The sequence below is a fragment of the Vipera ursinii genome, assembly GCF_947247035.1.
Source record: "Vipera ursinii genome assembly, chromosome: 14".
NCBI classification, from domain to species: domain Eukaryota; kingdom Metazoa; phylum Chordata; class Lepidosauria; order Squamata; family Viperidae; genus Vipera; species Vipera ursinii.
Window position 1 is genome coordinate 12346356 of NC_139527.1, and position 22258 is coordinate 12368613.

Sequence of the window (22258 nt, forward strand, 5' to 3'; positions counted from 1 at the left end):
GGACCATGCTGCACCTCTCGGGGCGGCTGAAGCCCTTCAGGTCACTGGACAAGGAGGCCTTTCGTGTCTTTTGTGGTGCCCAGTATGGCAGTTGAGTGTTCCCATTCCTCTTATTGTGCCTGAGGAGGCAGTCTAATAAAGCCAACCAACCTGCCACCCTGTGCAGAGGCCGCTGCCTGCAAGGTGGCCGAGGAGGCCGCCAGACTTCAGGTGGACTTTGACTGACTGGTTTTCATTCAGCAGCTCAGGGCAGTTTCCTTCCTCTTCCTCTCAGTTGTGGAGGGCTATTCTCAGTGTCTGAGGAGAGCGGGGAGAGAGCCTCACACACAGCCTCTACTACTACCTTTACTACCCCTCTTATTGTTATCATTATTATGAGTATTATTTCTCTGTTGCTTTGCAATGTACTGTACACTGACAGTTTCTGCACCAAAAACAAATTCCTTGCATGTCTAATCACACTTGGCCAAATAAAGTATCCCATTTCTATTCCACCTCATCCTATCCTATTCTATTTGGAAAATGGTATGGACACGACCAGCAGCTGCCTTGCCTAAGGCCAAGCACAACCCATTGGCCACTGGAGGAAGATGGTGAAGGGCAGCTGGGTGCAGCATGGCTTGCAGAGGGCAGGGCAGGGTGTGTGTGTGTGTCTGGCCTTTTTGCTAGGGTGCTATTTACGGCATGGGGACTGAGGTGGTTGTGCTGGGACTGAAACAGGCCCAAGGATGGTGTGGCTGGCCGAGACCACTGAAGCCACAGGCCTCTCCTTCAGCCCCATAGCAATAGCCCTTAGACTTATATACCGCTTCACAGTGCTTTGCAGCCTCTCTAAGCCATTTATAGAGTCAGCCTGTTGCCCCCAACAATCTGGGTCCTCATTTTACTGACTTCAGAATGATGGGAGGCTGAGTCAACCTTGAGCCCCTGAGAATCAAACTGTAGGCAGCCGACAGTCAGCAGAAGTAGCCTGCAGTGCTGCATTCTAACCACTGGGCCACCCATGCCCTGTCCCAGAGGATGGCTGAAAGGGTTGAGATGAAGGGGGGGAAGATAGGGGGTGGGAGGAATTGAAGTGCCCCAGGGTTGTAGTATGGGTGGCCTGCCAAGCAACCACGTTTTGATCACATGACCCGGGGTGTGTGTCTGCTACAACTTCAGGCCTAGGTGTATGTACCATTCAGCACTGCAATAACTTTAAATGACCACTGAATAAATGGTTGTTATGTGAGGAATACTTGTATTACATTAGTCAGCTGATTTTGAGAGCAGCACCTGCACCTTTTCCCCAAAGTTGCCACGTCCCACCCAGTTCACTTTCTTTGGGGGCCCTTCTAGCGTCTGGTGCTGGGGTGCACCTGCCAAACAAGATTCCATCTTCTCCTTTGGCAGGAAAGGCGGCTGGGTGACATTCGGCCAATCGTTCTCGTTCAGCCAAACTGGGTGGTGGTGGTGGTGACCAAAGTAGAAGGAAGGAGTGTCGGCTATGTCTGCTGCATTGAATTATATATTTAAAAAGTGGAATCATCCAGCCAAAGGGGCTCGAGGTTAAATTAGAGGAATGGCAGACAGGCTTCTCTTGCACCTCCCTCACCCCCAGTTAGGACTAGAAGGGGCTGGAAGTAGGAACCAGATTGGGGAGATGCACAGGAATGCAACCTTTCTCAAAATCCCAAGTTTCATCATTTTTTGAAGATGACACAGTCCAGGACAGACGTCAAACCCCTTGTCTGCTGTAGCCCCCAGGGGAAAGGAGGCTCAAGCTCGGCCAGCCTCCTCCATCAGGCTGATGCAACTTGCAAGGCCCTCATCAACTGAAGGCCAAAGTGGAAGAGCAGCTGGACTTCACCTGAACCACGGGCCACCTTTATGCAAAGGTGGCATTGGCCCAGCTGCTACCTATGGGTCACCCGGGGGTTGGCAGCACGACTGGAGGGTCTGGGCCTTGCCTTACCTCCAGGGCCTCCATGGCAAGCTCTGGGGGGTTATGATAATGGATCTTCTTGGGGTACCGGGCTGCCTCTTCATGCAGGAAGTGACCCGCCTGCTTGTAGTGAAAGAGGTAGAATCCCGGGGGCTGCTTCTGCTTTTCTGCAATCTTCCCCAGCATGTAGTGGATCAGCCATTCTTCTTCGTCTCCGTCACCCTCGCAGTGGGACGCCGAAGTGAAGCAGTGCTGGGCTGTTTCCAACATGCTGTTGCGCCGCTCTTCCATCTGAAAGAGGAAGCCGGCTCAGCAGCGGCTCATGAGCAGGGCGGTGAGCCCTTCGCGCTGTGACACTGGTGCCCACCTGCTGCACCACCTCCGAGGGCAGCTCCGCTTTCCACTGCTTCAGCTGCCGGGAGGCAAACGAGTGCAGAGCATAGGAAATGGTGCCATACTCTATCCAGAGCGAGAGGTTGGAGCCATCAATCTCGAGGGCTCGTTTGAAGCAACTCAGCACTGGGCTGGAGTGCTTCCAGATGAGGCTGTCGCTCTTCAGTTCATTGGAGTTCAGCTTATCCTGAATGCGGCTGGCCCGGGCGAGAGCCATCCCTGCCCACGAGTCAAACCTGAAAGAGAACACACTGCCACAGTCCCACTCTGCGCACGCAAGAACCCAGCAGGGCAAGCATTGAGGTCCCCCAGGGCACCTGGCTTCTCACCAGGGTCTGCTCAAGGGAACTGCCAGAGGTTGGGCATACAGACTCAGGGACCTTGACCCAAAGAGAGGAATCAAAGGGTGTTTGGGGGTTTATTCCAGCTTCTATAGTAGCTGCTTTTCCAGCTAAGCTTTGTAAATGCAACATACAATTAGTTGGCTAATTGCCTGACCTTCCATAGCAATCCTAACCATGTATATAGGTGTCCGGATTTTGATACAAGCTTAATGTGTGTGCGCACCAGTCTATTTTTTAAACCTTATGTTAGAGGTTAAGTTTGGGGGGGGGGGCTGTCACACATTAATGGCAGTTCTCTCTTCAGTCTGGCTAGCAACTGTTGCCTACTACCTTTCCTCTAGCAGAAGACCTGAGCGCCTGCAACTCTGTATGTGCCCTCCATGCTGGTTTGCAATTGTCCTATGGTATTGTTACTACTCTTTTTGTCTTCAGACAGAGCCAAACAATTCTCTTCAGTGGTGCAAACTCTGCCCAATGTAACAGTTTTGCCAGCCCTTCCTGGTCCTACATTAAAGCCTGTAGCCCATCTTCACCAGCTGTTTGCTGTCCAAATCCTTTTTAGCTGCCATGTCCTCCATTCCCAAGCCTCAAGTTATGATAGTGCTTAAATCTATGTCTCTAATGCCACACTAATAACAATTCATTTTCCTACGAGAACTAAGTCCTTTGGGAATCTAAACTAAAGCCTATTCTAAGCTCTCAATCAGCAAAGGGAATATAAACTGTTTTGTTTCAGTGTCCAATCAACCTGAGAAGATTGTTGTTGTGAAGTTAAAAATGAAAGGAGATCCAGTGAAGTACTAATTAATTTTATAAACAAAAACATATTGTGCAGAATTAAAGAGCTGAAAGGGGCAATTTACACCCAACCTTATGCTCAATTCAGGATCCAAATTAAAGCATCTGGTATAATTTCTAGTTAGAAGCTGCTCTGAGAGCATTTTCAGGCAGCTGAAAGAATGTCCCAAGGCTGCAGTCCCAGACCCCGGAGTCCTACCTGGATGTCCTCCCTGGCTCATTCCCTATTCTTTTATGAATTTAATATCCTCTGTTGGCTCTAAGAATCTTGTGAACCATGAAAATCTTTCATGGTTTCAATGTCAAAATATAGCAATGGGATTGATTTTGGAAGGCTGCAATTCAATGAATACAAACACGTACTGTTAACAAATATCAAAACCATGTAACGGATGTAAAAATAACAGAGTAGACATCCATCCATGTTTCGACCTGTGCTCACATCAGGCATTTTCATGCTGCTCCCTTTACAAGGGCAGAACAGATCAAAGAAGAGATGCCTCTCTCCACGGTGGAGGGGGGGAGGTGGCCCTCGTTCCCTCCTGCGGCATCGCCATCACCCACTTCCCACTGAAGGGCTTTGCTCAGGAGAGAAGCTGCTGCTGCTCCTGCCAGGATCGACAACATCTGCAGCAGCAGCAGCCATTTCCTGGAGGCCCTGGTGCCCGTGGAACACAGCTGGTGGGCAGGGTCAAAGGAAGCAACTGGGCAGAGGCTCCTGTCTGAGCAGCCGGCCAGCCTGACCTGTTTGGGCAGATGCAGATGTCGTGCATGTAGAATTTGATGGCCTTGGACTGTTCCTTATTCTTGAAGTGGTAGTCAGCCAGGAGGTAGTACAGCTCAGTCACCACTGGAGGAGAGAAATCAGCGCCTTCCGGGAGGGCAGGCACCTGGCAACAAAGAGAAACACATCAGGCACCCGTCTTTGGTTCAGGGATCGGGGCAGCTTCTGGCTCGGTGGGGAGGGCTGTCCGGACCACCTCCTAGGTTCCTGGCCATCTGGAGGTCCAGAAAGGGCCAAAAGAAGAGAAAGCAACAGGCAACTGTTGTCTAAGGATGGGCTGACACCTCCAGCGCATCAGTGGACATTTCTGTTTTTATATGCTCGTATAATCTCCACTGGCAGTTTACCCCAGTAAAATCATACTAAATCCAAGACAACATTTGGCATTCCCAAAATGGTCTCCAGAAAAGCTGTTTTAGCTAGTTTCTGAGAGGCCATCAGGTGAGGCACTAAAGTGATCTCAACCACTCTGAATCAATTTGTTGAAAGTGGTTGCAAAGAATAAACAGATGACCAAACAAGGGAGCTAAATTACAAGGAGGCAGATTTTGACTGAACATCAGGAAGAACATTCTAATGGTAAGACATGTTCAACAATGGAACAGACTTCCTTGGGTGATGGAGGACCCTTAAATAGAAGTTGAATGCCAGGGATAATGTAATAGTGGATATTTTTCTTGGGCAAGGGATTGAATTTAATCAAGGTCCTTTCCAGTTTTTACATCCTGTAATTCTATGAAATTGAAATATGTACAAAGAACAGTAATGACAACTATCTGATGATAGAAAACTGAAAGAAATTCAATGAGCTGGATATGTTTAGTCGTGAGAAAAGGTAGCTGAGATGATATAAGTTAACATACTTCAAACACCTTAAACTCCATCTCACAAAAGAAAGTCAGAATGCAGGACAGGGGATAACAGATAACAGATGTTGGAAACTGGATTCTAATTGAATCTCAGAAGTTGTAAAATCAAATGGATAATGGGACTTAATGGTGGCTTTCTTAAAGCAGGGACTATACAGGTTTCTTAAGGGATGCGGTGGCTCAGTGGGTTAGGACACTGAGCTTGTCGATCAGATGGTTGGCAGTTTGGTGGGTCGAATCCCGAGTGCCACGTAGAGTGAGCGCCTGTTACTCGTCCCAGCTTCTGCCAACCTAGCAGTTCGAAAGCACGTAAAAATGCAAGTAGAAAAATAGGGACCACTATGGTGGGAAGGTAACAGCGTTCCGTGCACCTTTGGCGTCTAGTCATGCCAACCACATGACCACGGAGACGTCCTCGGACAAGCGCTGGCTCTTCGGCTTCGAAACGGAGATGAGCACCGGCCCCTAGAGTTGGAAACGACTAGCACGCATGTGCGGGGGAACCTTTACCTTTTTATGCAGGTTTCTTACAGGGATGCTTAAACTGAGTTGGACGCAACAGAACAGAATCTGTGAGCTCAGGGTTTAATTGGTGCTCTCTGAGCTTCTCTGTTGACTTGCAGAGATTTCATTAGCAGAGCAGCACCAGCAGCAATCAGAGTTTAATCTCATTCCTTGTAGGACCTTCTTAAGTGCAAGAAAAGGAGAGCTGTTTCCGTGTGCACCACAACCTTTCCCCTCGTTCTCATCCAATAGCTCCAGCCAGATCTCTTCTGAAGTCTGAAAATAAAGTACTTGTGACTCATATTAAGCATTCCCAGAAGCAAAATAATTCATACCTTGCTCAAGGTCCCTTCAATGTAGCTTGACACTTCTTCCAATCTCAGCATAGGCTTGTCTGTTTGAGGGACAATAGTGGCCATCTTCTTCAGAAGGTTGGCTAGGTCAGCAGAGACGGTGCTGGTTTTATAGCTGTCAAACTCAGGAAGGGTCTTGGGCTTAAAATATTCAAACATGAACAGGGCATCTTCCCAGATCAATTCCACCTTGGAAAGAATGAGAGAGATTTTAAATCAAACCAACGTGTGCAATGAGAATTACCCAGGAGGCTCCTCCTTGCTCAATTCATTTCAGCATCTGTTGAGAAGAGATCACTTTGGATCCCTGTACTGTGTACCAGGTTGACAGGGTTGGATTTCATAACCTGTATGATTTCTTACCTTCTAGGATTCTAAGGAACAGTTGTGCGATAATCTTTCACGGTCCTGAACAGACAGAGCTGCTCTAAGGTTAATTTTACTGACAATATCATGAGTTTGTTTTCACTATTTGTGATTAAACCCTTTTGGTTACATTTTGAGACACAATTTGGGGAAAAAAGATGAACATCAGGAAGGTGTCTTAGAAACCTGTGGATGACCATTGTCAGAAAGATAGCACCTTTCACCTGTGAGACTAGCAAAGATGTACAAAGGGAAATCTGTTAAATGTTGGAAATAAAATACATGCATGGTTGGAAGCAATGATAAAACAACGTAGAGATTTAAAACCAGAGATATTCTTATTGGGCATGTTACCAGGAAATTACAATAAAGGCAATACTTATTTAGTTTTACATATTTTAATAGCAGCTAGGATAGTATATGCACAATTTTGGAAAAGTGAAGAAACTCCTACAGAAGAGAATATAATTAAAAAAATACTGGAATGTGCAGAAATGGATAGGTTAACATTAAAAATTAAAGAAAAAGAAGAAACGGAATATTACAGTACATGGCATAGGATTTATTTTACCAATAGTTAGTTGACAAAAACAGAGGTTAGAAAGTTGGAAATATAAGAATATGTGGATTGTTATATAACTAATGTTAATGTGGGTAATACTATTTTTAATATTTTGATTGCTATTTCTTAGTATATGATTGTATCTTGATAAGATTATTATGAATGTGATGATTATTATATTTTAATACTTGTATTATTTCAGTCCCAGCACAACCACCTCAGTCCCCATGCCGTAAATAGCACCCTAGCAAAAAGGCCAGACACACACACACACCCTGCCCTGCCCTCTGCAAGCCATGCTGCACCCAGCTGCCCTTCACCATCTTCCTCCAGTGGCCAATGGGTTGTGCTTGGCCTTAGGCAAGGCAGCTGCTGGTCGTGTCCATACCATTTTCCAAATAGAATAGGATAGGATGAGGTGGAATAGAAATGGGATACTTTATTTGGCCAAGTGTGATTAGACATGCAAGGAATTTGTTTTTGGTGCAGAAACTGTCAGTGTACAGTACATTGCAAAGCAACAGAGAAATAATACTCATAATAATGATAACAATAAGAGGGGTAGTAAAGGTAGTAGTAGAGGCTGTGTGTGAGGCTCTCTCCCCGCTCTCCTCAGACACTGAGAATAGCCCTCCACAACTGAGAGGAAGAGGAAGGAAACTGCCCTGAGCTGCTGAATGAAAACCAGTCAGTCAAAGTCCACCTGAAGTCTGGCGGCCTCCTCGGCCACCTTGCAGGCAGCGGCCTCTGCACAGGGTGGCAGGTTGGTTGGCTTTATTAGACTGCCTCCTCAGGCACAATAAGAGGAATGGGAATATTATGTTGTTGTTAAGAATAATAATTAAGTAATAGTTTCCTTAATGGTTATATGTAATACAACATTAAAAAAACATTTGAAATATTACTTCACAAAGTTAATTAAATTGATATTTCTAGAACAATCAAAACAAGTATTGTAATGGTCTTGTTAAATTATCTGTAAAACCATATTTAAAAATAATTATGGGAGTCCCAAGTAATTATATTTATACTTGAGTATTCTCTTATAATAGCAACATATCGAATTCAGTAATTAAAGTAAGAAAAAGAAAATATCATTACAGGTTAATGAGGTCTACTCTTGTCTTGTCAATCTGAATATCTAAATTTTGCTTTCTCACATCAAAGCAAAGTTATGTCAAGAATGCATACTTTTGATATAAATCAAAAATATTTCTTTAGTTTATGTATTATTGTTGTATAAAACTAGTTTAGTGATTGTATACCTAGACAACACACTGTTCAATATAGAAATGGAATTGTTAAAATAATCACACACACACACACACACACACACACACACACACACACACACACACGAGAATGAGAAAAGAAAGAGGATAGACAAAAGCTTTTCACATGGCGGCGTCATAAATGCTGGAGGGATCTCTGGCCAAGAGGCCTCTCTGCTCCTGAGCCCCAGGCAGCCTCACCTGCTGGGCAGAATGCTCTTCCAAGTACCGGGCCTTGCTCTTTTTGCTTGGGAAGCCATACAGGCAATAAAAACACTGCTCCAGGGCCGTCTCCAGCTCCTCTTTATAAGGGTGGGTGTCTTCAGAGGTGGAGGCTAAAAGCTCTTTTTGCAGAACCCGCACCTAGAACAGAAACAAAAGTTTAGGTTAAGAAATGCACAGCTAAGGGCAAGCAAAGACCTCATTTGGGTGTTCAGGAAAGTGGCCTTTAACAAATATGCAGCGCACATAGCCACAGCGAGTGGTGCAAATGGGAAGCAAAGGCCAAGATGGGGAAAGGAGAACAATTTTAACAAGGAAGAAATGGCAGCCAGCAGAAGCTCTGGGGGAAAAAACAGAAGAGGGAATGGGAACCGTGCAGGGCTGTCTGACTCTCTACAGAAGGGGGCTCTCCCTGCCCTGAAGGGGCTATGCTGCGCCCCCTTCTTAAGAAGATGGGATCTTGCTAGACTCCAACTTCTGCTTCTAGGGGAGAGTGGTGGAGAGTGTGGAGAGGTTGCAGCTCCTGAAGACCCCAGAGGAAGCAGATCGTCCAGTCCTGCTTCAGTTGGGTTTCGAGCTATGGTTCAGTACAAAGACGGCACTGGTTGTGCTTGTTGAACAGTGGCAGAGATGGCATGGTGGCAGTGCGTCCATCTTGTGGACCTTCACCTCTCTGTGGCTTTCAGTACCACTGAGCAGAGGTATTGGCTGGCTTTAGCTGTTGGGAGTAGGAGGCAAGATTTAGTAGTGGTTCCCCTCCTTTCTCTGTGGCCAACTCCAACTGGTATTGACAGGGTGCTGTGCCAGGTAGGAAGAAATGAGAACAGTTAATAGAAACTAAAGTGGCAGATTCACACCGTGTCCTACCCACTACCTGCTGGAAAAGCCAGATTGTCAGGTCTGCCTCCGTTCAAGTCCTAAGAAAGAAAACCCCCCAACTCCAATGATTTAGAGAAGAGATACTTTTACTAAGAATGAACCGATAGCAGCGAAAGAAAGGCAAGATCTGAGTAAAATCGTGCGAAAGTTACCCACCAAAAGTCTCCCCCACAGCCCTCCCCACATAGTCCAGCCCCTGCAGGCAATCAACGTCAAGCATGATGTTATGAGAAAGTCTCTTCAGCAGACAGTGTGCACCTCTGGAGGCCCAGGGCGGTTGGCCTTGATGAAGTCTACCCATCGGGAGCGATCCTCCTCTCCAATTCTCACACCTCACCCCAGCTCACCTCCCCAACTCAAATACCACCTCCCCCACCCCCTCCTTTCCATGGCAGCCAAGGACAAACAAGCAGCAAACGGCAAGCAGGAAACCCAGCTCACACCAGTCCTCTTAAAGGGCAGCAGGATCAGACTCTACGGACCTTGGGAGGAGCCCTATTCCAGAGGGCAGGCATGGTGAGGGAAAAGGCCCATCTTCTGAGTCCTATAAATAACACTGTTTGATAGGTGGGATCCAAGCATGCCAATCACCCTGGATCTTATGGGCAAAGACATAAGTTGGAAAAAGGTGGTTCCATAAGTATCTGTATCCTGAGCTACTTAAGATAACGACCATGACAAATGTGCAAAGTCTTTCTGTAAGTCCAAGGTAGTAAGGTCCATCTGGGGAAGGGCAGCCGTCCTAGTGCCCAGCTGTTTCCCTTTCTGATCTGTTCTCAGAGTTGGTGAGGGAACTCCTCAGGGAAAGACAGGCAATTCATGGTCTCCATGGGCTTCCCTTAATCAATCTCTGGCCCAACAGATGCAGGAAAACACATACTGGACCTCACTGTTGCATCTGAGCAACAGCGATCTGGATACAGAGGAGTCACATGTAGATGTTGGTTGTGGTTATATCACTTCTAATCCAGTTGCCACTGTGACCCAAGACCTCCACAGGGCTGTCAGGCCTATTAGAAGGGTCCGTCCAGGCTTCAGAGGGTCTCCGGAAGCTGGGGCACTACAGCAGGTGGGTAGCCAAACTCACTGACTGGTTGCCAGGTGACAGCAGGAACAGCTCTTATACTCCTGACGTATCCCTTGGTTTACTGAGGTCACAGGAATGGCCTTGAAAGGGAGGAGTCAGGTAAACAGGGCTTGAGCCCAGGCCAAGAGACGGTGTAAGGACCTGCCCCAAAAGTCCTTAGGGAGAAGGGCGGCATATAAATTTAATAAAATAAATAAATAAATAGATGGGCAAAGACTCGTACTGAGACAGACAGCAGAGTAGCAAATTGTCTCGCAGGGATAGCCTGAAGTTGAATAAACCTTGTAGATTATGAATTGTATCATCTTTCTCTATAAGCAGATCCAGCAGTAAATAGATTAACAGACTTTTATTTTACTATATTTCTAATCAAGTACTTAATCACTTCCTTTGTAATACTCCTTTGTATTTCATGCTCTTTACAAATTTGAGACTTACTGGCTGTCAGGACCCACTTTAAGCCCACATCTTAAGAAAGCAGAACTCTTGGAAACAATTTCTTCAAAGCAGGAACTTTTATTGAAAAGTTTTATCATACATTTTATCTTTAACAATCCCCCCTAACCCTCCCCTATCCCTCCCTCCCTACCCCTCCCCCCTCTGACTTCCCAGAGCTAAGTACAAGGTATAAAAAACAAAAAAAACCCAATCGTAAACATTCATATACTAACAACCATAAACTCTGAAATCCATCTCTCTCTAGCTCATATAGGGTAATTACAAACACTATTAATATAAGATATATAAAAAAAGGAAAAGAGAAAAAAAGAGGAGAAAAGAAAGGAAGACTTATTCAAATGCTACATGAAACTTCTTAGTCCCATATTTGTTCTGGATATACTCAATCCATTTTCTCCACTCCATAACATAACGTTCTTGCGAGTGATCTTTCAAATAAGCCGAGATCTTTGTCATCTCTGCCAGGTCAGAAACCTTTAAAGTCCATTCTTCTACAGTCGGCAGTTCCTCCTTCTTCCAATATTGGCCTATTAAGAGTCTTGCTGCCGTAATTAAATTCAACATCAGCTTAGTGTCCACAACCGTAGCATCTGTAATTATTCCCAACAAAAAAAGTTGCGGACAAAACTTTATCCTTTGCTTGAAAATCTTCTGCATGTTCCACCAAATTTTTATCCAAAAGGCCTTAACCTTTTTACAAGTCCACCATATATGAAAATATGTTGCATCTTCTTCACCACACCTCCAGCATTTAGGCTGATAGTTCGGATACATACTTGCCAACTTTTTAGGATCTAAATGCCATCTGTAAAACATTTTATAAAAATTTTCTCTTAAATTTTGAGCTTGTGTAAATTTTACGTTCCTCACCCAAATCCTTTCCCATGTGTCCATTGTAATAACTTCTTGGATATTTTGGGCCCATTTAATCATACAATCCTTAACGAGTTCTGTTTCTGAGTCAATTTCTATCAAGGCAAGATATATCCGTTTAATATGTGCTGGACCCTGATTTCTGATTTGCTTTATCAGATTTTCATCAGTCATTGTAAAACCATTTTTCTGATCTTCTTTCCACCTGGCCCGTAGCTGAATATATTGAAACCAAGTCTGAACAATCTTCTCATCTTGCAAGAGACTATATGGTTTCAAACACCAGACATTTCTTTCCAAGCTTAGAATCTCCTTTTACGTAGTCACATCATGTTTGAAACCAGCATGTATATTTTCTATTGCGTGTTTTGGGATTGCCCACAATGGTATCTTACAATCTAATTTATGTCTGTACTTCTTCCAAACCCTCAACAATGCCTGTCTTAAAATATGCACTCTAAAAACATTATCTACCTTCTTATCATACAACAAATATGCATGCCAGCCAAACAACAAGTCATGGCCCTCAAGATTTAATAATCTCTCTTGTGTCAAATTGATCCAATCACTTATTCCTGCTAAAGCAGCAGCTTCATAATATAATTTAAAATTAGGCATTTTAAGACCACCTCTTTCACGAGTATCCTGTATTATCTTTAGTTTAACTCGTGGCCTTTTCCCTGCCCATACAAATTTATTGATACCTCGCTGCCATTCCTCCAATTTAGAATCTTTCTTAAGAACCGGTATCATTTGAAATAAAAATAGGAATTTAGGCAGGACATTCATTTTCACTGCTGCGATTCGCCCCAACAAAGACAATTGCAATTTTTCCCAACTCTCCATTTCTTTTTGAACTTTCCCCCATAATTTTTCATAGTTATTTTTATATAACTTTGTATTAGAGGGCGACAAAAGCACCCCCAAATATTTAACCCTTTTAACAATCTCAAATCCAGTTAATCCTTCTAAGACAGCCTTTTGCGAAGCTGTCATATTTTTGGCCAGAATTTTAGTTTTTTGTGTATTAACTTTAAATCCAGAAACCTTCCCATATTGTATTATTATCTCCATCAGGTCCACAACAGAGTTCTCCGGCTGGGTCACTGTAACAACCAGATCGTCTGCGAACGCTCTCAGTCTATAATCCTGATCTCTAACTTGTATACCCTTAATTTTTTCCGAATTCCGTATTTTAACCAACAATATCTCCAATGTTAGTACAAATAACAAGGGCGATAACGGACACCCTTGCCTTGTGCCCTTCTCAATATTACATGCTTCTGTCAGGCTATTATTAACTATTATTCGGGCCGTTTGTTTTTGATATAATGCCCTAATTGGTTGCAAAAAATTATCCCCAAAATTAATTTTATCCAAGACTTTCATCAAAAATTGCCAATTCAATTGATCAAAAGCTTTTTCAGCATCTAAAAAAATTAGCGCCGCAGGGATCTGGTTATTCCTTTCCAAAAACTCTAACACATCAACTATATGCCTCACATTATTTTTCATTTGCCTACCACTAATAAACCCCGTTTGGTCCCCATGAATCGTCTGTTGCAGAACCCTCATCAATCTATTAGCCAACACCTTAGCAAATATCTTGTAGTCTGTATTTAAAAGCGATATCGGTCTATAATTTTTAGCCTGAGTAGCATCTTGGTCTTCCTTCGGAATCAAAGAAATAAAAGCAGTTCTCCAAGACGGAGGCACCTTTCCCCCCCCTCTGAATTGTCTGGAACAGTTCCTTTAACGGTTTTATCATCTCTAATTGTAGATTTTTGTAATAAGCCGCAGTCAAACCATCCGTACCTGGCGCTTTGTCCACCTTCAATTCCTTAATTGCTATAAGAATTTCTTCTTCTGTTATCAATTGATTAATCCCCTCTTTTTGTTCTTGCGTAAGAACCGGGATGCTAGCATTCTCCAAATATATATCAATGTCTTTTTCATTAATCTTCTCCTTAGCATATAATTTAGAATAAAAATCCACAAAAGCATCCTTAATAAGATCCTGCTGAAGCACAACCCTACCCTTATGCTCAATTTTATCTATATTAGAAGCCCTTTGCTTTTTCCTCAGTCTATAAGCTAACCATCTACCTGGTTTATTAGCATTGCAAAAGGTGTTGTACCTGGCAAACCGCAAATTGGTTGCCACTTGGTCAGCCATTAATTTGTCAAATTGTCCTTTTAATAGCTTAATAACCTCCTTAGTCTTCACATCCGCTGGATTCAAAATCAAAGCCTTTTCTTTTTCCTTAATTTCATTCTCCAATTCTTTCCTCCTGGCTTCCAAAATACGTCTATGTTTATTGTTCATATATATCAACACCCCTCTCATATAGGCCTTGCTAGCATCCCAAACCATGTCCATAGAAGTGTCTTTGTTCATATTAATTTCAAAAAAATCCTTCATCCGCTGTTTACATTCTTCCACATTTTTCTGATTTCTAAACAAATTCTCATTTACGCGCCACAAGCGCCTATCTCTATTCTCCTTATTAATCTCTAGCCAGACTGGGCTGTGATCAGAAATAGTTCTTGCACATATCTTCACCTTTTTAATCCTTGAAAAAAGTCATTAGTCAGCAAAATAAAATCGATCCTGGAAAAAGATTGATGTCTGTCAGAAAAAAAAGTGTAATCCTTTTCATGCAAATGTATTTCACGCCAAATATCTCGCAGTTCCAAGTCATCCTTCATTTCAAAAAAGGATTTAGGCAGTCTAGCATGACTTGGAACGTGTTTAAAAGAACCAGCCTTATCCATCTGTACATCCAAAACACCATTCCAGTCCCCCATAAAAATGAACGATTTATAATCCAACTGAGTAAGCTTTGTGTGAAGTAAACTAAAAAAATCAGCTTGTTGTTGATTAGGAGCATATAATCCAACTAAAAGCGTCTTTATACCTTCTAACAGCAACTCTATCATAACGTATCTTCCATGCTTATCTGCTTCAATTAAGTCCGCTGTTAAGGCACTTTTAACATAAACAACCACTCCATTTTTCTTATTCATTGCAGAAGCAACAAATTGCGTGCCCAACCTTAAGTTCAATAAATACTTTTGGTCCATAGCCCTAATATGCGTTTCTTGCAAACATATAACATCTATCTTGAATTGTTTTAAATATTGAAAAACTTTCTTCCTCTTCTGTGGTCAATTTAGTCCATTAACGTTCCAAGTTAAAAATTTAGTCGCCATGCATGTCATCCCAAAGCTGTTGGAGCACATCTTTAATAGGCTCTCCTTTAGGCCGTGCTCCTCCCACTGCTTGGCTGTAAGTATGTTTTGGAAGTTCCATAGACTTCTGCTGATCTTGTTCTTTTATTTTTTTTGCTCGTTTTAAAGCAGCACGCGTCACCCTCTGCTCTCCAGGATCAGCCAAAGAAGTTGTAGCTTGATCTCCTCCAGCACCATTCTCCTCTGTCTGTCCAGCTTCAGCCTCTTGAAGTTTTCCTTCTCCAGATCCCTTTGCAGCTTCCAGAAGTGGTAGTGGGGTTGCTTTTAAAACATTGTTATAAAAATCCCGCGCCTGTGTCACAGTGACCAGACGGTACCTTTTGCCTTCATGCATCGCCACCAATCCAACTGGAATCTCCCATCTGAACGTTGTTTGAGCTCCTGCACAAGAAATGCATAATCTTTTCTTCTCCTTAAGATCTTTGGAGGAATTTCTTTTAAAACCAAAACTTCTTGGTCAGCAATCACAACTTTAGTATCATAGGCAGCTTGAATAACTTCATCTCTAATTTCCCTCTTTGCAAAATATACCACCACATCTCTAGGTAACTTTTTCTGTCTAGCAATCCATAAATTAACACGGAACACTTTATCCATGCCTCCCTTTATTTCAGATGCTGGCTGACCCAATACTGCTTCCAGAGCTTCAGAAATCAGCTGCTTTAGATCTTCCTTAACATTTTCTTTTAAACCTCTGATTCTAACAGCATATTGCATCTGGTAATATTGAACTAGACAAAGTTCTCTGTCCATTTTGTCTCTTAAATCTTCATTCTCCAATACCTTTGCTTCTAATATGGCATTCTTTTGAGTCAGATCCTCCACTTTTTCATCCAGATCTTGCACACATTCAGCCACACTACGCACTGTAGACAAAATGTCAAGCAGGAACTTTTATTAAGAGTAGGTGATAGCAGGTATAACAGACAGGATCTGAGATTTCCAACTTCAGCAAGGTCTCGGTATTCGTCCGGTATTTCTGGTAACCCCTTCTCTTCTCCCACTGACACTTTCTCCGCTCCTAGGATTGGTGGGGCCCTTTGGGGTGATACGTTCGCACGATCCCCCTCTGGGAAATTGAGCTCTGCCGTACTCCAATTTACCCAGGGGTTCCATCTCTTTAGCCACTCCAACCCCAGGATCATCGGGAACTCCATGCCTGGGGTCACTACAAATATGTCTTCTTTGTGGTCCCCCAGGGATAGATGGATTGGTAAAGTGGCTAGGGGAGCTGGCGCCTCCCCTTGCTATGGACCCATCTAACTGACCAAACGAGATCAGCTGTTTCAGCCTCCTCAGGCTAATGAGGCAGCGGGTGCAGCCAGAGTCTATTAAGGCTTTTATTTTGACAGCTTCGGGCATGAAGGGGGCTAATACAGTCACTGTCTTGAGGATGGGCACAATGGGTCCACTTACCAGGGGTTCACCTTTTGAGTTGTCGTCCAAGGTATCCGCCACCCCTGCAGTGTAGGCTGAAGTTCCCTGCCCACATGTGGCAGATGGTGGGGACTCTACAGCCTCTATTGCCCCTACGGTGGGTTCTTGTGTTTGGCTGGGGACTTCCCCGACTTTCTGGCTGGTGATTGGTCTGGGTTGCATGGAGGGACTTTTGAGCGGCACTCTGTGGCGCGATGCCCGTCTCCCGCATTTGAAACAGCCTGTTGATTTCTTGGCCGTGGCCAGCGGTTTTGCTGGTTTGCGCGACAGCTCAGGAGGTGAGTGGCCCCATGGTTTTCCTCAGAGATGTCTCTTCAGTAGATTGATTTCTGCTTCCTATGCTAGGACATACCATTCATCCAAGTCGGCGTGGGCCTCCTCTAGGCAGGCAAGCAACATACAGTTCGTAGTTTAGACCATCTTTGAAATGGCTAAGGAGGATGTCTTCCGGTCAATTCAGCTTGTTGGTGATGACCCGGAATTCTTGTGTGTATTCGGCCACTGGGCGTTTGCCCTGCCTCACCGTTTTGATTCTTTCGCAGGCTTTTCGGTCAGCCAGGGGGTCCTTGAACCGCCTTCTCAGAGAGAACATGAAGTAGTTGAAGTTGTGGAGCTCTGGGGCATTGGAATCGTGCAGGTTCACCATCCAGGCTGCAGCCGCCCCATCCAGAGTGGATTGCACGATACGGATCCAGGCTTTGTCGCTGGAGATGTCTTGTCCGTACTCTTCCATGTAGCTCAGGACTTCGGTTAGGAAGAACCCCAAGTGCTGCGACTCCCTCCTGAATTCCGCGTCCAGTGAACGTCCCCAGGACTTCAACTTTCGATTCCCCCTCAGTGTCTCTCTGGCTGCGGTCCAAGGTAGTGGGGTGGCCGCAGGGTTCAGGTTTCTCATTCTCAAGTGTGCCGAGTGTTTTCCTCATCAGGTCAATAGCTTTCTCTACAATCCAATTCGAGTGCTGTGTGTGATCTCGTTCCTCTTTGCTAAGGTGAAGGGATCTCTCTATTTCTTGCTTCCATCCGGGTTGGTGGCTGCCACATCTCAGGGTCACCTTCCTTGATCTCTTCTCCCACTTGTCTTTCTTCCCAACGCCCATCGACCACTGAGGTTTGTGGCTGTGCGTATCTCCCACTTCTTCTTCTGAGCAGTAGGACGTCTCGGATCCCGACAGCTGGCAGGGTCCCGGCCGGAGGGAGGGCTCCCCCTTTGTGGTGGGTTCCTTTTTCCCTGCCTCCGTGTCTGACATAGCTTTTGCAAAGTCCCCTGGTAAAGGTCTTCCTTCCAGGTTGACTATTACTGCAGATCCTGTCTAATGTCAGGAGCTACTTCATGCCCACATCTGAAGAAAGCAGAACTCTTGGAAACAATTTCTTCCAAGCAGGAACTTTTATTAAGAATAGGAGATAGCAGGCATAATAGACAGGATCTGAGATTTCCCATGCAACACAGTAGATTATAATATTCCCTAACAGGACCCCACCCCATAGATCGACCGCCTGATGTGGGATAGCCAATCCCCAAGTGTTAAGTCCATTGTGGGAAGCGGGGAGATAACATTGGCCCGTCTCCAACTCACGCTGCGAGGTTCGGTGGTTTTTCCTTCTCCAATCACTAAACTAGTTTTATACAACAATAATACATAAACTAAAGAAATATTTTTGATTTATATCAAAAGTATGCATTCTTGACATAACTTTGCTTTGATGTGAGAAAGCAAAATTTAGATATTCAGATTGACAAGACAAGAGTAGACCTCATTAACCTGTAATGATATTTTCTTTTTCTTACTTTAATTACTGAATTCGATATGTTGCTATTATAAGAGAATACTCAAGTATAAATATAATTACTTGGGACTCCCATAATTATTTTTAAATATGGTTTTACAGATAATTTAACAAGACCATTACAATACTTGTTTTGATTGTTCTAGAAATATCAATTTAATTAACTTTGTGAAGTAATATTTCAAATGTTTTTTTAATGTTGTATTACATATAACCATTAAGGAAACTATTACTTAATTATTATTCTTAACAACAACATAATATTCTCTTCTGAATACGAAGGATTATGAAAATTTATGAAAAGGAATTTTAATCTGTTCCTTCTTTGTTCAAAATGAGTAACAAGAAGCAGAATAGTGAATTGACAAGAATGGGGAAAATCTAACAACACATTCTTTTGGTGCTTTTCCATAAATTATGGACTTATTCATGGGAGATATGAGCAGCTTCCCCTGCATGGATAACTGCCTTGTCGTGGCGAAGGGGCTTGCGTAATTCAATGAAGCTATGAGCTATGCCGTGCAGGGCCACCCAAGACGGACAGGTCATAGCCGAGAGTTCTGACAAAACGTGATCCACTGGAGAAGGAAATGGCAACCCACTCCAGTATCTTTGCCATGAAAACCCTATGGACAGTACCAAAAGGCAAAACGATATGACGCTGGAAGATGAGCCCCTCAGGTCGGAAGGCGTCCAATATGCTACTGGGGAAGAGCAGAGGGCTAGTACTAGTAGTGCCAGAAAGAATGAAGCGACTGGGCCAAAGCCGAAAGGACGCTCAGCTGTGGATGTGTCTGGTGGTGAAAGGAAAGTCCGATGCTGTAAAGATTTTTTCTCCATAGGAACCTGGAATGTGAGATCCATGAATCAAGGAAAGCTGGAGGTGGTCAAACAAGAGATGACAAGACTGAACATCGACATCTTAGGTATCAGCGAACTAAAATGGACAGGAATGGGTGAATTTAATTCAGATGACCATCAGGTATACTACTGCGGGCAAGAATCCCTCAGAAGAAATGGAGTAGCCTTCATAGTCAATAAAAGAGTAGGAAAAGCAATACTGGGATACAATCCTCAAAATGACAGAATGATCTCAGTTCGAATCCAAGGCAAACCATTCAATATCACAGTAGTCCAAGTCTATGGCCCAACTGTTATGACTCAGGGCCAGCCGGTGGGTCCGGCAGCCGGTTCAGATGTATCGGATGACTCAGATGAGGGGGAGGAGGAGGGTGTGGAAGACGAACCGGCTGATGATGGCTTGGAGGCTTTGCAGAGCCCTCAGCCGGGGACCTCTTCTCAGCTGCGTGAGCCCGATAGTGCGGAGGATGATGACCCACAGCTGGCCCTGTTCAAGGACGCCCGACGCAGGAGGCAGTCGAGCAGGAACAAACAAAGAAAGGCTGTGGGACTCCTCGGGAGGAGGCACAGGGAGACCACGCCCTGAACTCTAAATAAAAGGAGTGTTTGGGGAGGGGCTGGTTGCTGAAAGCAACCCTTCCGCTTGAGGATTCAAGTTCCAGTGTTTTTGTTTCTTGTTCTGTTAATTGACTAATAAATCTTGGCAGACGCTTTTCAGCCTTGGACGCTCTCCAGTCTCTTCTGTTTGAATAGGGGTTTGCCTTACTACAAGGCCGGAAGAGGGCTGGTTCAGAACAGTTTGCTTTCAGCCTCCCACCCCTTACTACTACGATGGAGCAGCTTCTTGCCGAGAATGCTCAGCTCACCCAGCAACTCACTTTGCTGGCAGCTCAGGTGGCTCAACTGCAAGCTCAGGTACATGCTGCACCCCCACCCAGGAGGAAATGTCAGATAGCTATGCCGGATAAATTTGCTGGCAATCCAGAACTGTTTCCTGCCTTCCTGGGACAATGCCAGCTTTTTATCAGCGTGAGAGCAGCTGATTTCCCCACTGACCGAGATAAGGTGGGATTCGTGTTGAGCCTTCTGTCGGGGGATGCAGCTCGTTGGGGCACGCCTCTGCTGGCACAGCCTAGCCCTTTGTTGGATAACTTTGGGGGGTTTTGTGACCATATGCGCCTCATGTACGAGGACCCGATTAAGGCGCAGACTGCCACCCGACGTCTGAAAGCTTTGAGGCAGGGTCAGCGCCCCCTACAGGCCTATATCAGCGATTTCCGGCTGCTTAGCCAGGATTCCGCCTGGAATGAGGCTGCGCTCGTGGATGCCTTCCAGGATGGCTTGTCAGAGGAGATGTTGGATGAGCTGGCCCGCGTGGACATTCCCTCAGACCTGAATGGGCTGATCCATCTTTGTCTGCGGATCGATGCCCGGCTGCAGCAGCGAAAGAGTCGCTGTGCCACCCCACAGACCCCTGCCGCCCCTGTTGTGCGTGAGCCCCCAGTCCAGAGGGAGGAGCCAATGGAGCTGGGTGCCGCCAGGTCCCGTCTCTCGGTGACGGAAATGGACAGACGACGATCGGGGGGGTTGTGTTTTTACTGTGGGGACCCTGGACATTTGGCTGCTTCTTGCCCAAAGAAGCGTCAGCGGGCGTCAGTGACCAAGCCTGCCCCGAGAAAGTCCTCTACTTTGCTGTCGGGAAACGACCCGAGCCCGATCTAGACGGTGTGATAGATCGGGCGACTCACAACGACCACGTCGAGCGACGCCATTCCGACGGTGCCTGTGAACCTCCACGGCATTTGATTTTGGAGGCACGACTGATCCTTCCTGGCAAGCCAGAGGGGATTCCGGTCCATGCCTTAATTGACTCTGGGGCTACCACTAACTTTATGGACTCGGCCTTCGTGGCCAAATGGGCTGTTCCCCAGTGTCCGGTGGATCCGCCCATGCTAGTGGAGACTATTGATGGTCGAGTGCTCCTGTCCGGGCCTATTACGGCCGCCACGCAACCAGTGTGTATGGCCATCAGTTCCCATGTGGAGGCCATTCAGTTCTACATCACTTTGGATCTGCACTTCCCCGTGGTCTTGGGACTGGCGTGGCTCCGGGCGCATGATCCACAGATCTATTGGTCTCAGAACTTGGTCACCTTCCCAAGTTTGCAGTGCGTGGACCACACCCGCCATATCTGTGCCGGCCAGGTGGAGGGTTCCTCAGGGGTTTCCTTGCCTCCCGAACTGTCCGACTTTGCTGATGTGTTCAGCGAGTCAGAGGCGGACCAATTACCCCCGCACAGGCCCTATGACTGTTCCATTGATCTAGTCCCTGATGCGCCTCTCCCAGTGGGGCGTTTGTACTCCATGTCGGAGCCCGAGTTGGCTGCATTGCGGGACTTCCTGACAAAGAATTTGGCTCGTGGTTTCATCCGGCCCTCGTCCTCGCCAGTGTCTGCGCCCGTGCTCTTCGTCAAAAAGAAGTCGGGTGAGTTACGGCTCTGCTGTGACTACCGGAAACTCAACGCCATCACGGTGCGTAACCGCTACCCGCTGCCCCTCATCCCCGAGCTCTTGGACCGACTCCGGGAGGCTAAGATCTTCACGAAACTGGACCTGCGTGGAGCTTACAACCTCGTCAGGGTTCGGCCGGGTGATGAGTGGAAGACGGCGTTTGGTACTCGCTATGGACATTTCGAGTACACGGTGATGCCGTTTGGCCTGACCAACGCCCCCGCTGTGTTTCAGCATTTTATGAACGACATCTTTCGAGATCTGTTGGACCAGTTTGTCGTGATTTACCTGGACGACATCCTGATTTACTCCCCGTCGCGTGAAGCGCATCATCAGCATCTCCGTCAGGTCCTGCAGCGCCTCCGGAAACATCGGCTGTTTGCCAAGTTGGAGAAGTGCCAGTTCTACCAGGTGACCATCGATTTCTTGGGTCACCGCATTTCTCCTGAGGGCATCGCCATGGAACCGAGTAAAGTTGAGTCGTTACAGAGTTGGCAACCCCCGCGTCGCGTGAAGGATGTTCAGCGACTTCTTGGATTTGCCAACTACTATCGAACATTCATCCCTGGCTTTGCTGCCTTGACAGCCCCCCTCACCCGGCTCCTGCAGAAGAAGACTCGGTTCCAGTGGAACGCCCCCGAACAACAGGCGTTCCAAGCTTTGAAGGACGCCTTCATGAAGGAGCCCATCTTGAAGCATCCTGACCCGCAACGGCCGTTTGT

At 45.6% G+C, this 22258-nt stretch overlaps 1 protein-coding gene across 2 annotated transcripts in view; it reads right to left on the bottom strand.

Annotated features, from left to right (window-relative positions):
• CABIN1 (calcineurin binding protein 1) overlaps window positions 1-22258 on the bottom strand; it is a 106531-nt gene that overhangs the window by 33849 nt on the left and 50424 nt on the right. For both annotated transcript variants that reach the window (XM_083373759.1, XM_083373758.1), the window contains exons 19-23: window positions 8370-8531; window positions 5952-6158; window positions 4204-4349; window positions 2292-2553; window positions 1955-2215 (exon numbers count right to left, since the gene is read on the bottom strand). In XM_083373759.1, the coding sequence (XP_083229885.1) occupies window positions 1955-2215; window positions 2292-2553; window positions 4204-4349; window positions 5952-6158; window positions 8370-8531 (1038 nt within the window). The remainder of the gene's footprint in view (window positions 1-1954; window positions 2216-2291; window positions 2554-4203; window positions 4350-5951; window positions 6159-8369; window positions 8532-22258) is intronic.